Source organism: Dermacentor andersoni, chromosome 4 (genome assembly GCF_023375885.2).
Source record: "Dermacentor andersoni chromosome 4, qqDerAnde1_hic_scaffold, whole genome shotgun sequence".
Classification (NCBI taxonomy): domain Eukaryota; kingdom Metazoa; phylum Arthropoda; class Arachnida; order Ixodida; family Ixodidae; genus Dermacentor; species Dermacentor andersoni.
In genome coordinates, this window is record NC_092817.1 from 44,928,310 (window position 1) to 44,944,537 (window position 16,228).

Consider the following 16,228-nt stretch of genomic DNA (forward strand, 5'->3'; position numbering starts at 1 on the left):
GACAGCAGGTAAATCGCGTTAAAGTTGTATGTGACTGCATATATTAACGTGTCCGCTGTGTAATTTCCACGCTCACGCTGTCTTTTACCTTTTCTTTCACCGCACACCTACAGCATACAATGTTATAGTCTGCTATCCACAACTAACAATTAACTCTGGTTTCTTAACATTATACAGGCCGAATCCACGAATATTTTCGTTGGTATGTGCTCTATGTTATTGGCTGTCCACCTGCTTTAATGTCTCCATCATCAGGATTATCTAAAATTTTCTCTTATGAACAATTATAGCATAATGGCCTTTTTGGGAATAAGGGTCCGCTTTCGAAGCGAGATCCTTGGACTGTGGCCGCGCATGTCACTGGCGCAGGAAACAACGAAAGCATTGCTCCGGTACTTCAACACGATAAGTATTTGCGATAGTTTAGAGCCTTGGTGCGAACATTCATGGTTGCGCAGCACTATACTGCTCTCTCTCTCTGACTATATCCTCTTCCCCCCAGTGCAGGGTAGCAAACAGAACGTGCGTCTGGTTAACCTCCCCGCTTCGATTGCTTTCTCTCTTTCTCTCCAGCTTCTTACCATGAGGTCGACCTCTCGATCTCTCCCCTCAATGACAGTACCAACGTCGATGAAACTTCCGCATTACACCTTTACACGTCCTATGGCTCCGGTCTTACGACGTACGCGATCTGGAGCCATCGCCTTCAAGTACACGCGGTACGAGAATCGGTGGCCGCCACAGAAGAAAAAAAAAAGTGGCAAAACGGCGCCCTTTTTTCCGGCTATTGCTGGGACCAGCGCGCGTTTCTCACTCCACTGTCAGCACGGCTGTGAATGGCGCAGCTGGAGGTCGGGTCCGGTCAAGACCGATCGCGCTGGGGGTCAAGCGCGTATGCGCCGCCGCCGCCGCCACCGCCCGGCCACCGCTGGTCGTCCATTCCCCCCCCCCCCCTCCCCTCCACCCTTCGAGCGGCCTCTTCGCAAAGGGCTGCGATGCACCGGCCTCAGGCATCGCAGCTTTTGTGCTTCGTCGTGTCCTCGCCTCGTTTATTTTCATCGTCTTTCTTCGTTTTCTTTTTCTTCCTGCACGCATAAACGCTTGCCCACTCGAAAGAGCAGCTTCTCCCTTCCGTTGTCCGCGCGGCAGGTTGGCATCGCCGCTATGGGCCACTTGAGCGCGCGAGCGAGCGCTCGTGTATCTGACAAGAGAAAGTTGCTCGCGGGGACCCCGAGTGCGATTGATTGATTCATTGTGTGCAGCCGGGCCTGAGAAAGCGCGTCGGGTCGAGGTGCCACAGCCCGACGACGCCTCGAGCTGGTGGGACGTGTCCAGAGATTCCTGCAGTAGTCCTCCCGGTATCGCCAATTCGCTGCACTTTATTCAACTTGTTTCTTACGTTTCTCGACGTATTCTGTCTATCAGAATGCCTCACCTCTTCCGCGGTCGCTTTAGCAGTCTCGGTGTAGCAATGGGCTGAGCTTTGCTTCGTTTTCAGCGGGATACCAAGCAGCGATTCGCTTCCCGAAAGTGAACGCGTGTGGACCATGAATCTGTTCTTTTAATGCTTTATCGGTCGTATGGGTAATGATTCTTTTCTTTTTCTCCTTCAAATAAATGCACAACTTATACCTTCGGCGTTTGCCACAAGGAAATGTCATGTATGACGCAGAACGTCAAGCAGCATTTTGGATAACTTGCACCCATGGATTCTATGTGATTAGCGCTACAAGTTACGATTTCGCAAGTAAAGTGCTCTGTGGGAAAAATTTTGTCACGAAAAGAAGTGAAGCGATGTAGGGGGTTCCGAGGCCGATAATGAAAAACGGCCGGATGCAGCAGGCATACGCGAGCGCGCGCCACATATTCCTGTCGCCGTTTCGCCACGGATTTAAGGGACACCTATTCATAAACATCAATGCACCAAATCACCGTGTACAGTCGATAAGATAGACAACGTTCTCAATCAATCAATACCAAACCTTGCTCTCGAGGACACTTCCCATTCGGCTCATGATGCTGTCTACAACATACCAGCCCCAACGTGAGAACAAATGCAGACCCCTGCTAAGGGTTCTGTATCGTTATCGATACAGCCTTATCGCCCTATGCAGCCTTACAGCCCTATGTAGCCTTATCGTTATTCAATTATGCGGTGGGTGATCAGGAAAGCATGTATAGTTTTCCTTATAAACAGCGCTACAAAGCGTCCCTCTGAGCGATGAAGCTTTAGACGACGTGATTTCATCACGGCGGCAGTGTGACAGTCGTAATATACACTATAGAGGATGAAGCTACACGTCGGTGTTTAATCAAAAGGAGGCCACGCGAAATAAGCTATAGAGCTATAGCGACCGCACATGTTACGCGCCACGTACACTCTCGGCCGCACAGCACCGCCACGCAGTCAGAAACACACGCATACAAGTGGCGTACGAACCAGAGCCCTGCCAGTCACTCCGGAGTCGCAGCACAAACACGCGGCAGATATATATACGTGAGACAACAAACGACAGGGCGCACGCGGCACACGTATATATACGCATATATGCTGCACGGAGCGGCGCGAGCGGAGACCCCGAGCGTGGGAAAGGTCTCCTGCCCCACCTGCGACCGTTTCCGCTGCCAGCGTCACGTCAAGTCGGATGAGGCTGCCGGGGAGGCAGGCACAACGCAGGCCTGCGGCGTACGCGCCGTTTAAACCAGAACCTTGCGGCCGAACCCATTGCCCTTTCCCGCGCCAGCTCTACGCAGTATCTGGCGGCACGGCATGGGTCGCGCAGAAGAGAGGCCCGGTAGACACGAATTCAGTGCAGCGAGTCAAGAAAGAGAGAGAGGGAGAAAGAGAGAAGCTAGGGTAATGAAAACAACATTTCAAAATGCGAGCGCAGAACCACCGTATATAGATAAGAAACGAAGCGAGAAGTTGCCACATCATACTAGATATGCGCGCAGCAAACGCACCGGTCCCGTCGGCTTTTCCAAAGCAGGTTTCCCCGAAAACGCACCAAGAGCGAAGTCAGTCAGTCACGAAGAAGCAGCGCGCGCGTACGCGCTTGAAGCGTCGTGATTGACGGAACCAGATGAAAACGTCACTCAAGAGCGAGCAATCGCCTTCACTCTGGCCACCGTACACAGCCACGCGGCCCATTCCGTTCTTCGAATTGCGCAAAGCGAGCGCGGAGAGCACGTTGTGAGGTCTGTCGCTGTGTTGACGAGCGGAGCATTAAACGTTTGGCGGTGGCAGCTGCAACGGATGCCGTGGACCGCGTGCTGAGGAAAAGTTTAGTGGACTGTTGGAAGCTCGCAGTTTGGTATAAAACAGCAAACGTGGTGCAGGCTGCAAACGAAGTCCGAGGTACGAAACCGGATGTTCTTTTCGTTAGGCGCATGCCCTGTTCGGCGCACTTCGCTTCGAGTCAGCATTTTGTGTTATATATAACAATGCTTCAAGATCGACCCGCGCTGCTTTGTCAGCTCCAACCATATCTGTGAATTGAATGGATTGATTGCTAAACAAGGAAAATTTTTGACCCGCATCCGTAGGTGTACTCATTTGTTCTACATTTCATGTTTTATCAACGCTGCCTTCTTATTCCACGTGGTTAATTCCTTCCAATGTAAGCGATTCATTACAAGCGAGAACCGCAACTACCGAGAGCAACACGACACAAGTGAAGCAGCGTGTAAATAAATCTAAATATATACGGAAAAACAGAGAGCAAGTCGCTCAGTACTGTGGGGCAATAGTATTATAATAAACTTTAAAGTAAGCGTCAGAGCGTTCTCTTACGACTTAGGCACTTTGTCATAAATACTTTGTTATGAAAGCGGTGGTGGGCGCCTGTGAACTGGGCCTAATTATTCAGTTTGCATAGCCAAATATTTACATTGCTTCTTTCTTTCTACAGCTGCTACACGACTTCGACTAGTACACGTCCACAACTCCTTATCAAGGTTACAGCGCCGAAACGTGCTGTCTTTACTGGAAGCAAAGGTGGACTCAGCTGCTGGGAGAGCACTGCGTGTCGTGGGCTCGGAGAGCGGAAAGAAAGCAATATCGGGCAACAGCCACAATTCTCACCCGCCAGGTCAAATGTTTCGCGCATTTGCTTTAACATGCCGCATTACTTCCCCTCCTTCTTTCCTCAATCCACTCGAGCCTAGACTAGAACCCAAGCCCGCTCACGCAGACACATTGGCAACAGAAAAACGACTGGGACAGCATACACGTCTACGCGTTCGCCGAAACGGTCATACACACCGGCACGCGCGCCTCGCCAGCAACCAGAAAAGCGAAGACAGTGCGAAGGTACGCTCTCGCTTCGAAAGCGGGAGGTGTGTCGGCCACGCGTGGAATCCCCAGGCCGACAAGCGGAAATTAACAGGTGGTCTCGCCCACTGCAGAAGGAAGCGCTCGCGCGAGTGAGCGAGCCGAAAAGAACGCCGCAGGAAGGACCGAGTCAGCCGCACGCGTATACACGCTTCGGCAAGCCGAGATGGGAATCCTGCCGTACCACGGTTGAAACTTAGACCCACCATAACCGAGCGGGCGAGCACGCAGGAATCGTATACGTACACATACAGAGGGGGGGGGGGGGGGGGGGGGGAAGGAGGGGTCCCTCCCCGGATCTGCTGCCCGAGACGAGACCCGGAGCTCCAGGGCCAGACCGACAGACAGACACAGCGCCTAAGAACTTTCCTGGCTGTCCGCCCACTCGAACGTATAACCCAGAGCAAACGGAAAACCACGCGCGCGCGAGCCAGACAATTCGCACCGACAAACGAAACCCGGACTGGAAATGAACAGCCGCTTCAAGAGAAAGAGCGAGGAACGCCCCAATCAAGGGTGCGCGCAGAGCTAGGTGGTGTTGAAGAGCCCTGTCGCTTCGTGCTCTCTTCTTCACTCTTTCTCTCTCCCCGTGTTCTGATTGTTTCTTGTCCGTGTCAGTCCTGGCCCTCCCTCGTTTCTTTTCTTTTACTACACCTTGTACGTTTGCGGATGCGGGCAATATTGTTTCCAGTCGGCGTCCGAAGGTTAACGCTCATCTGCGCCTGAGCTACACCGCACCGCCCCGGTGTAATTAATGCTGCTCTCGAAAGGCGCGGCGGCCTATGTGTACAGTGCGCGCTTAGAAAAATGTGCAGTACAATAGGCTGCTTAATTGCGAGCTCTGGCCCGTGATTGTAACGATTCTATTTGGTCGAGAACCAAAAGCTACAGCGTCTGCGTCCGCCGCCAACAAAGCTGTTCAGACTGACTACTAAGTTTTAGCTTCATTTACGAAACGGTTTCTTAGCGATGGCACGGACCTAAATGGCGCATACCGGCCACGGTAATTGCGGTTACCGCATTGGTACATTGTAGTCAATGCATGCAGGAATAATTTACTTTTTTACCCGCTGTGGTTGTTTAGTGGCTATTGTGTTGGGCTGCTAAGCACGAGGTCGTGGGATCGAATCCCGGCCACGGCGCCCGCATTTCGCCCCCATCGAAATGCGAAAGCACCCCTGTATTTAGGTGCACGTTAAAGAACCCCAGGTTGTCGAAATTTTGGGAGTCCCCCACTTCGGCGTGCCTCATAATCAGAAAGTGGTTTTGCCACGTAAAACCCCATATTCTTTTTAATAATTTACTTTGTCCATTGCCGTTGTTGCTGTATATATGTATAAAGAACTAAGCAAATCCGCAATCGAAGGAAAACTACACGTAATCATCAGGAGGCGTATTAGAAATGATCGTCAAGATGACAAGCACATCGTTTCGTTATAGAACCAGTATACGGCACGTGCGCCATGCGATGACCACGTAAAGGCATATAACTCGCACCACGAAGCACGGCGTGTCTGATCGGGCGCTTGGATCTATTACTTTGAGGTCTCTAAATGTGGACGATTGAGCGCGTGTGCATCCCCTAAACTCTTTCAGATTCTGTCACTCTCTTCCTCAATCTTTCACTACACCAGTCTCCTCTCCACAAACAGGGTAGCCAACAAACCAAAGTCGATTAACATTCCTGCCTCAATGGCCTTCATTTCCTCTTTCTTCCGCTAAAGCTACCACCGTCTCATAAATCTACAAACAGGGAAAGAATCTGAATTTTATTATTTTCAAAGACTGCGTTAATACATCTACCTTTCACAGCGAAAAGTTATTCGCTTCAACAGGAGAGTAACTCACGTCTCAAGTCCTTTCCTGCTTGTTGCACCAAATTGTTCTCCGTAAGGCAAATCAAGAACACAGCTGTGTCGGGGGAGGCATGGACTGCATTACTGCATTCGAAACTGCTCACTCATTCCGGCCCTTGTTCTGTGAACATCGCAGTTATGCCTCATTCTCGAAAACGCTGCTGGTCACGTGACGTGATGCATGGCCTATCCACGCCTCGCTCCCGCCCACACCCTCAGACTGGGACCACCGCATGCGAGCGGCCAGCCGTTTGTTGATGCAGTGACCTCCCGTCTCTGCAATATCTCCAAAGAAAGGCGAGGCCGAAAGAAAAAAAAAATTCTTCAAGACGAGAACAAGCGAGTCATTCGAGTTCTGTGGACTCGCTTCATTACAGTTGTATCTGTCCGTGTCTTCGGGCTCGGCAGACGCAGTTGTGAGGCGGCGCAGAGAACTCGTGTTTCCTGAGAAGAACAAGCTGCCATGGAACGAACCAAGCGCGAGGAAAGCGCGCAACTGGAAATGCGCTATTTGGGTTTTCAGAAAGAAACCGGGGATGCCCGCTTCGAAAGTCTTTCAGGTAACTAAATGACTTGACGGCCAGACATTTTATTTTTTCCGAAGGTTGCGTGTTTAAAGTTTCTGCGCATGGTTTTCCTGCGTGGCGCTGCCCATACTTTTAGAACGTCGAAAAAGAAAGCGCAATAAACTGCTTCACATCTTCGTAGGAGGAGCAAAATGAAAAAATAAGAGCTTGCTCCTTTATATTTCTGTGAAAAAAAAAAAACAGAAATATTACGAAGCAGCACTATCGCGCGCTGGCTTTACTAGCGCGCAATGTGAAACCAAATTAAGATGTTCAAACATCTCATTTAATATTATTACTGTTATTATTATCCCCAACGCCACAAAAAACAGAGAAATGCGTGTTGGCAAATGGGACACAGAACTTATCCATTCGAAAAAGAGAAAAGAAAGAACAGAAAGAAATCGGAAAGATGTCTACACTCCCACATTCTTTTATCTTTTTGTGTGTGTTTGCTATTTCCTTTGTATATTTATCGATCATTCGCGTTTTCCCACTACCACTAGATCCTTGTCCAATGCACAACAGCAAGTTCGCGCATTTTCTAGCCGGAGCAACGTGTGTCTGGCCTGCTACTAGTTCTACTACTTGTTAAACTAGTGGGCCACTACTACAACTAATACTCTACTAGTACTCTCTGGCCTAATGCTAGTTCACCAAAGAGGTGTGCCCAGTGCTTGTTTTATTTTTTTTTTTTCTCCCCCTTCACTTCTTCCTACATCTCTGCAGGGCGCATGCGAGTCTGTGGGGCTAATTCAAGGGCCAGGAACAAAAAAGACCCTTTAGAGACGAGCCTCACGAGCCGAGCCAAGCCAGAGACGACGGAAACGGCGGAGGAGGGGCCGCTGTACGGAGCCAGGATCTTCGGCTCGGAACATTTGTCACCGCGCAAAAATCCACGCCGCCGACATTTAACGCTCCGCCTGGCGCGCGTGAGCGGGTCGCACTGATACCAGCGGCAAATATGAGAGGGGCAATGCAGACGCGGTGCTCGCGATTTTCTTCACGCACGCGGAGGCGGGAATGTATCGAGAGAGAGAGAGAGGGAAAACTAAGGATTAAAAACGGGAAGCGCAGAACGAGAAAGCCGGAAGGTGAAGAAGCGGACGTAGTATCCAGATAGTATATGCAGATGGGAAAGTCGAGAAATGACGGGCGACTTAAAAGTGTAATGAGCTTCGCCTGCAGGCTCGCGGGGAATGAGGGGAACGCGAGAGCGAAACATTTGTCACTCGGCAAAGCGGTCGGCGCCGATTAGCGCGAGCCGCCGAGCTCCGTTTATTGTACCTAAGGAGACCTATGTACAAAAAAAAATATATGTAGAGCCTCGAAAAAGGGGCAAAGCCTGTGCGCTGCCTAAAAGCAACCACCAAGTCACTTTGTGCGCTTCGACTAGTAAATTTGAATTAAATGCTGTGGCTTTGCATTTTTCTTTGTACATGCAAACAGCGATATCGCTCAAGGATATAGCAAGAAATTATAAATATAATAATACATATCTTGCTCAATAATGTTTTATCGCGCTTCGTTTTAAATGCGTGCTTACGAATTTCACGAGTCCTCTCTCTCCAGCCAAGACGACGGTGCCGTGACGTCAAGCCGAATTCGAATGCATCGTTGGGACGAGCTTTGTAATCCATGCGCTTAGAGCTACATGCGTTAAGTTATGGGGTTTTACGTGCCAAAACCATGATGTGATTATGAAGCATGCCGGGGGGGGGGGGGGGTGACTCTGTAAATTTGGACCACTTGCGGTTCTTTAACGTGCGCCTAAATCGAAGTTCACGGGTGTTTTCGCATTTCGCCTCCCCATCAAAATGCGGCCGCCGTGGCCGGGATTCGATCCCGCAATCTCGTGCGCAGCATCCCAACACCATAGCCACTATGCAACCACGGAGGGTAGCTATACGCGTAATAACCAACTGATGTGTTACAGTATAAATATTAAAGCAAATGAAAACAAATCGCACCACAGTAAACTGACGCATTGTCGCCATAAATGCGTAAACAAACGCAAAAGGTCACGTATTTATGTGCGATTAAGAAAAGCTGGCGCTGTAATGCGCGTTTGTTATGCACGGTTTGAAGGATCTTTTGGCACAAATTTGATGTACCTGTGCGCACAGTAAACAGTCGAGAGTTATAGCGCTCACCTTGTCCCATCCTCCCCTCATTTTTGGCGATTTGCGCTATGTGACCATAGCTACTATGGTCCATGAACCGACTAGCCCTGCAACAAGTATTACTGAAGAAAAAAGCAAGTGACGCTGATTTTATAAGCATTCACCTGCAACGTCCACAAAAAAGACGAACTGCTAGAGTTATAATGTTAAGAGGTACGTTCCATCTTTGCTGAGACTTGCATAAACAGTGTCGACCCCCCTCCCCCACCACCACCACCACCACCACCACCTCCATACGGCTATAATTTAACCGTAAGGAAAGCTGTAAGCGTGCGTCCTGCAACATTCCTTCCTTGGCGCAAGATGAAAAGAAAATGCGGCGTTCCTCATTCATCTACGCGGAAGTAGCGCTCAATCTATATGTTAACTGCGATACGCGTCTCCTTCACACTAACATCCCGTCTGCTCAAAAAGACGAGCTCGGCTAATAGCACACGCGCGTATTATAACATACGGGCGCAGTCGAGCGCACGAAACCGCCCATTGCGGTCGAGCTTCTAATCAAATCTTTTCCGTTCCGAGTGCCAAGGCAAATGCTTTCACGGTGCGCGCGGTTTGTTCGAATCCGCTAAGATTTCCTTACACGCGGTTCATGCTAGACTGGCAATTTCTTCATGAAGCTCTAATGGCCCGCGAGCAAATGTCTCGAGCCCTTTCGCAGTAACGATCGACGTAAGAATAAACCAGAGAGAAACGAAAGCTATGCATATACATACACACAGGTAGCAAGAACGTGAGACCGCGCCACCGTCGACGATATTCTTTCTTCGTTAGAGCGTGAAAAATGATTCAATTTGCAAAGTGAGCCTTCCCTCGATATGAAGAAACGGTGTGTGAGCGCAGCATTTATAACACTGATTTTTGTTCCACGTCGATTGCTCGCGCGAATGAATCGACGACGATGGCGACGGCGCATGCATATTTCGTGCAGGGGGCTTATTGCGGCGTGTCTGGTAATGCTTACGGAGCGGTACTTGAGATCCTCGAAGTCGGGTTTTCTTTACTTATTTAAATGCGAAAACTTAGAAATATTGTGTCTTCGTTTTTAGCTCATTCGTTACGGAACGTACGATACGGTCCACCCTGTAAAGGAACATGAGGTTTAGCCCTCGGAAATTGATTGCAACCGAGATGCGATGAGAAGGCCAGCAGACTATGTTTATTTGCAAAAATACCTTCTGACGCTGCATGTAAGATCTCCCGTTATTTCGATAAAAAATTGTGGCTGTTGTGCTCGCCTTATTAAGAGTTAAGCGTGTTTTTATTGGCATGATAAACAGGAGATGGTACACGGACGCGTCACCGGATATACCTTGTCTTATAATCTTCACATATGGCGCTATGCATTCTGATAGTCCTGTATATGTGACGTAGACATAAGACGTACTGCATATATATGACATACATATATAAGAAACATATATAGCATGCTGTAAATAGATAAAATAGGTATAATACTGCATACGTGCAGAACATGATCTCTTGCACATAACAGTACGTACAAAAGAAAATCACAAAGAAACTCTCAGTACAACAGTGCAACATGAAAGAATACCACTTAACATAGACAAAGCTTCAGATGACAGTAAATTCCAAACACCCACACGAGCAAGTCTTTTATTTCTATTTATTTATTTATTTATTTATTTATTTATTTATTTATTTATTAAAGGACCCTGTGGTGCACGTGGATCCGCTAGTGGCGCTGAACTATGCCATCGCATTTGTTGGCCACTGTACAAATAGTTTCTTTAACGAAACGACAGACGGCCATAAGCTCTAGCGCTTGTGTCCGTCTGCCGATCTAATATCGATCTACTATCGGTCTACTATCTAGTGTCGATCAAGTGTGGATCTAGTGTCGATATAGTACTTCGATCTAGTGCCATTAGTGACAATTTCAGTCAATGCCTTGGTATCTCCATGACGAGGGCACACAAAAACAGTATGACATACGGGTGCATCTTTGTTTTCATGGCTGAAGTCGCACCATGGGCTATCAGCGCACCCAATACTGTGCTTGAAGAAGTGCTTGGTGTAGGCGGAAATAAGCCGCAATTGAATAATAATAGTTTGTACATTTCTTCTGAAGGCGAGATGAATATTAAATTCAATAAGAGCATCAATTAAAAATAAATTGGAAGTGCTGATCAAACAATGCCTTTCTATGTAAAATTGTAGATGTCGCTTTTTAATACATCGTAGTTGCACTTCCTGACAGTAACAAAGACGCACTGCATCTATCTGATGTGATTGTTTCGCTGCCTCATTGGCTGCAGTGTTGTCTTCAATGTTACAATGATCCAGAATCCAATGTAAAGTTATTGCGGGCTGCGCTTGGGCTGCCTTTGTGAACTTTTCGAGCATCTCATAGATTATAGCAGCATACATTGTTTCCATCTTTGTGAGGCTAAGCGGAAGCTCAGTGGACTATGCTCGCTTAGTTGGCTATGCTATACAAGCTGTCTGCATGCTATTTGAGTTCTGGCTCATAAAACAACTCTTTCATTTATTTATTTTTCTTACTAACGAAAGGAAAGTGCAAGGAAGCATACAAAAGCGCAAACGGTGAAGCGGGTAGGCAACATTCATATGCACAGAGTAGAAAATATTGCTGTGTTCGGGAATGAGATCACAGGTAAGTCTCACGCATGAGCCACATAAACTTGCACGTCTACAAAGCCGAACTTACCACGATTCTTTGCCCCATAGCAACAGAAGTGCCGGGTGATATATATATATATATATATATATATATATATATATATATATATATATATATATATATATATATATATATATATATATATATATATATATATACCTTTCTGAACGACACCCAGAATTGCGGTGGGAGCTTACATTTCACGACGTACTGATTTGTGGCGCACAATTTGTGGGAGAAACCAGAAGCCCGGGAGCTCTCTACTAACAGCGCGAAGTGGCGACTGGCAGAGGGCTTAGGTCTATTTAGAATATCTACAACTCTACATTTTTACAATTCTGGGTGGCGTTGATTAAACAAACCTCTCTCTCTCTTCCTTTCTTTTCCCCACTCGCAGCAGTTTGTCGGCTTCCGCGGTGACGGTGCCGGTGACTCCCGCGGTCGGTTCCGTACAGAAAGCAAATCTTCCAAGTGGTCGAGCACGACAGCTCCGCCGGCGTTCGAAGTCGCCGCCGACCGACCCACCGAGGCATCAGCGTGTTCGACAATGGAGCTGAAACGCGAGACACGCCGGCACTGCGCGGGTTCCCCGCGGGGTGACCAGAAATTATCATCACAATGCCGGTCCACGATTTATATAAACACGCCAGCCGTTAAGAGTCCGACAGAGCGCGCTGCTGCTCCCGCCAGGCAGACAGACAGACGGCGTCCCCATTGCGTCCCGGTTCTGCCTTTGTCAAAAAAGCGTTTAATGTTTGTTTAATGTCCCCCTCCCACTTTCTTGCACTGGCCGATGGCAGCCCCTGCGTCCCTTCTTCTAAGCCTCCCGCTAGTCTCAATATAAGGAGCCCTCGGCCGCAAATAGTCTGTGCTCGCCATGGCCTTGAGATGCAACACCCGGAGGTGTTCGATGATCTTTTATTTTCGTTCCCTCCTCCTCTTTTTAGCACCGAGGAGTGGCAATACCGGAGTCAGCGTCTGTCCGCGACGAGCAGATGCGAAGTTGTGCGCTCACAATCGTTTTATAGCTTTCTTTCTATCTTCCTTGTTTTATTTTATTTTTACTCTCTCTTCTCTGCCTGTTTGCTTACTTCAGTTTACGGCGCGGTTGTGCTCAGGAGAAGCCTGCAGACGAGTAGAAGGTCGGGCAAGACGCTTCGGCCCGATAGGAGAGCCCGCTAATTACCGTCGCGAACACAGCCTGCGTGTGACAAAGATAGCCACGGCACGGCGCTTGGGTTGTTGCCAGAAGGCGCTGGCACCATGATGGCCATCCTCTATTTTTTCTTTAGTTTTTTTTTTAAACGCCGCGACTGTTTGTGGTACGATGTCTAAAAACCAAAACGTGGAAATTCATTAGTTTTGTCAGATATTTTTTATAATGAGGCTCTACTTTTAGCAACTTCTTCAATCTGTCAAAGACGCGCACGTTACAGCTTCTGCCGCAGTGTGATTCGCTGCAAACCTACACTCGGGAATAAAGGGTTTCTATGTCCCGCCTGCAGAGATAACGCTGAATTTAACTACGCACGTACTGTGCAATTGAGAAGTGTGCGGCCACTTTAGTCTCACAGTTTCTGTCTGTGCGCTTCACCGCGATGTATAGTTAACTTCTTCTTTCTTAAAAAAAAAAACTAAAAACTATACACAATCAGTTCAAAGGTAGACGTTTTGATACGATTGCTGAAATCAAGCATGAATCGCAGAAAGTGCACGGCTTCTACACGAAAAAAAAAGAAAAGGCTTCCAGGACATGTTCGCAACATGGCAAGAACACTTGTAACGTCGTATTGCTCCGCAGTGGAACTATATTGAAGGTGACAGTGTTTGAATGAACGTTAATACATTACTTTCTTGAAATCAGACCTAGTCTCGAAAATTTCTTGATACCACCCACTACACGTAAAGTTATTGAGGCTAGCTCTGGACACGGGTGTGAAAAGTTAATACATAATTGAGAGGCCAATGCTGCGAAGACATGTTCGACCGATACATACGCACACAGGAGAAAAAAAAACACAGCCTGGTATTTGACGCAAATGCTGGCCTTTTCACTTGCCGCTGTGTACTAAATGCCGCACTGCTTGCACTTGCAGTTGTCACACTGTTTTAGCACTTCCTCTTGCTTCATTCACGCCGAATAATGCTTGACAAAGTGGCAGTAAGACGCTAGTCCCTAAATGAGCATAAACGGGAAAACTGTCTTCAGGTCTTGCCGCCACGGTTGCGTTCTGTCACTGAGCAGTAGGTCACGGGTTCGCTTCCCGACCGTGCCGACCGCATTCCGAAAGGTGTGGAATGTAGAAAAAAAAAAAGGAAGAAAAGCACTGCTGCACGCAGATGTGCGTGTATGTCAGAAAACCAGTCGTTGGGTCGGAATTAACCCTGGTCCTTTCACTGCAGCGCGCATTACAGGAAATAGAGTAGTTATGAAAGGGAAAACGGGGGCCAACAACTAAACACCGTGCGATCTATTTCACGCTTCCTTTTGCTACATGCACAGCACGTTTTCTCAACAACACACAAAAGAAGATCATATTCTAAAGTACACGCTTCGAGCAGTTGATGACGCAGCGTCTTTAGATCATTTCCATCCACTGACACAGGACAGAGGGTCAAAAAAAGGCATCCGTACAGGATGACGTTCACCGTTCGATGAGGGATAGTTCGGTGGGAAACAAGTAATTGCAAAAAACCACATCGCGTACATGGGAACAGTCACGAGCTAAGTTCACGAGACTGCAGAAGCCGCTAAAGCTTTGTTTCTCATCGCAGCCGTGGCATGCAGGCTGAAATCACGCGTTATTCAGTCTACGCGATCCTGTTAGGCCCACGTAATACTTGGGAATAATTCCACGTTGCAGATATGGGCTAGAAAAAAAATTAAGATTTTTCTTGATATCAAGACCTCTAGACTTTAGCACCTGACTGTGTATCGCATGCATTGAAGACTACATAGCAGGTATAATATAATAAAATCAAGCGTGCTGATGCGCTAAGCGATATGCCAAATGAAGCAGAGAAGAAAAAGCATCCTACTTTCTAGACCGAGACTGGATAGATGCATCCTCTCCAGGGTACCTCTTCTCTTGTGACAGGAACGGATAGCTACGAAAACACAGAGGAAAAAATACAAGGATCAACATGTGCATCGCACGAGAGTCACTTGGATGGCACATACACACACAAACAAACAAACAACACACACAGACACACGAACACACGCACACACGCACACACGCACACACGCGCACACACACTAGAATGCAGGCTAAATTTACGCACCCCGCCGCGTCCTCCCACACCCCTTTGTCCTTGGTCCACTATCTTTGCAAGTGGCTTTAGAAGACGGCCAGACCGAAAAGCAACAAGATGAAAAAAGCACGCTGCCGTCACATGCCTGTGTATCCTTACTGCCATCTACCAGGACATGAATAACAAAAATACAAACAACAAACAAACAAAGTGAAAAGGAATTCGCAAGTTCTCCCTAAGTTATAATAACTACCAACATGAAGCTTTAACGACTTTGGAAACTCGGCTGTTGTAAACTTTCTATTATATACATATTTTCTTTTTATTTTTGCATTGCTTTCATTTCTTGCCTCGACAATACTTTTTCTTCTTATCCCTCATATAGTTTAGCGCTTTCGGTCATGGTGTATCCATAAGCAGATGCGAATTACTTTTAAATGTTCCGACCAGTGAAGACAAGATAAAGATCGCGAACAACGCGCTGAATGTAAAGACAAACACCGCTAACCAAAAATAATGTCATGAGTCAGTTTACTGCGTAGAGTAGCGCAAAGAAATGGTATTTTAAGAGGTGCACTGACCATACTGTCGGGAAGTTCGACGTTTAGCTATAACCCGCCGCGGTGGCTTATAGTGGCTATGGATCGAATTCCGACCGCGGCGGCCGCATTTCGAAGGGGGCTAATTGCAAAAACACCCGTGTCCTGTGCACTGGGGGCACGTGAAAGATTCCCTGGTGCTCAAAATTAATCCGGAGTCCCCCACTACGGCATGTCTTATATTCAAATCGTGGTTTTGGCGCGCAAAAGACTACAATCAATTCATTCATTAACGTTTATCTATACGAGCGCAATTTACGCCAGCAAACATTTACGCCATTGATGTCAAACAAAAAGGCCACGAAATTATTTTCCAGTGGCTACCTGGCCATTGCAGAATCAGTGGAAATGATTAAGCAGACGAAGCTGCCCGAGAGTCACATCAAGACCAACACAGCGTTCGCATTCCTCTTTCCAGGACACACGGTGCGAGGCAGCTTCGTCACCTGGCGCGCAAACTCTATTTAGCAGAGTGGAACACCCCAAATATAAGACGCACCATGTTGCACGAACTGAACCCTTCGCTCCAACTCCGACCTCCACTCGGGCTTCACCGACGTGAGACATCGCTTCTAGCTGTACCAGCCGTGGCTGGGAGTGGCTTTCACGAAGGCGTACACTACTTTGACTGGACTGACCGAAAGTGCTGCATGCGACGGCCGCGGTGTCGAAGAGAACGTCGGACGTTTATTGTGCCAATGTCATAGATTTCAGTCGGGAAGACACACATTATCTATCGCATTGCGATGACTGGATGATCGGCCGTTGCCT

General features: G+C 47.8%; 1 protein-coding gene across 3 annotated transcripts in view; it reads right to left on the reverse strand.

Moving 5' to 3' along the window:
• Positions 1-16,228, reverse strand: part of LOC126537031 (dachshund homolog 1-like) — a 245,232-nt gene that overhangs the window by 102,459 nt on the left and 126,545 nt on the right. For all 3 annotated transcript variants that reach the window (XM_050184144.2, XM_055073657.1, XM_055073656.1), the window contains exon 3: positions 14,643-14,711. In XM_050184144.2, the coding sequence (XP_050040101.1) occupies positions 14,643-14,711 (69 nt within the window). The remainder of the gene's footprint in view (positions 1-14,642; positions 14,712-16,228) is intronic.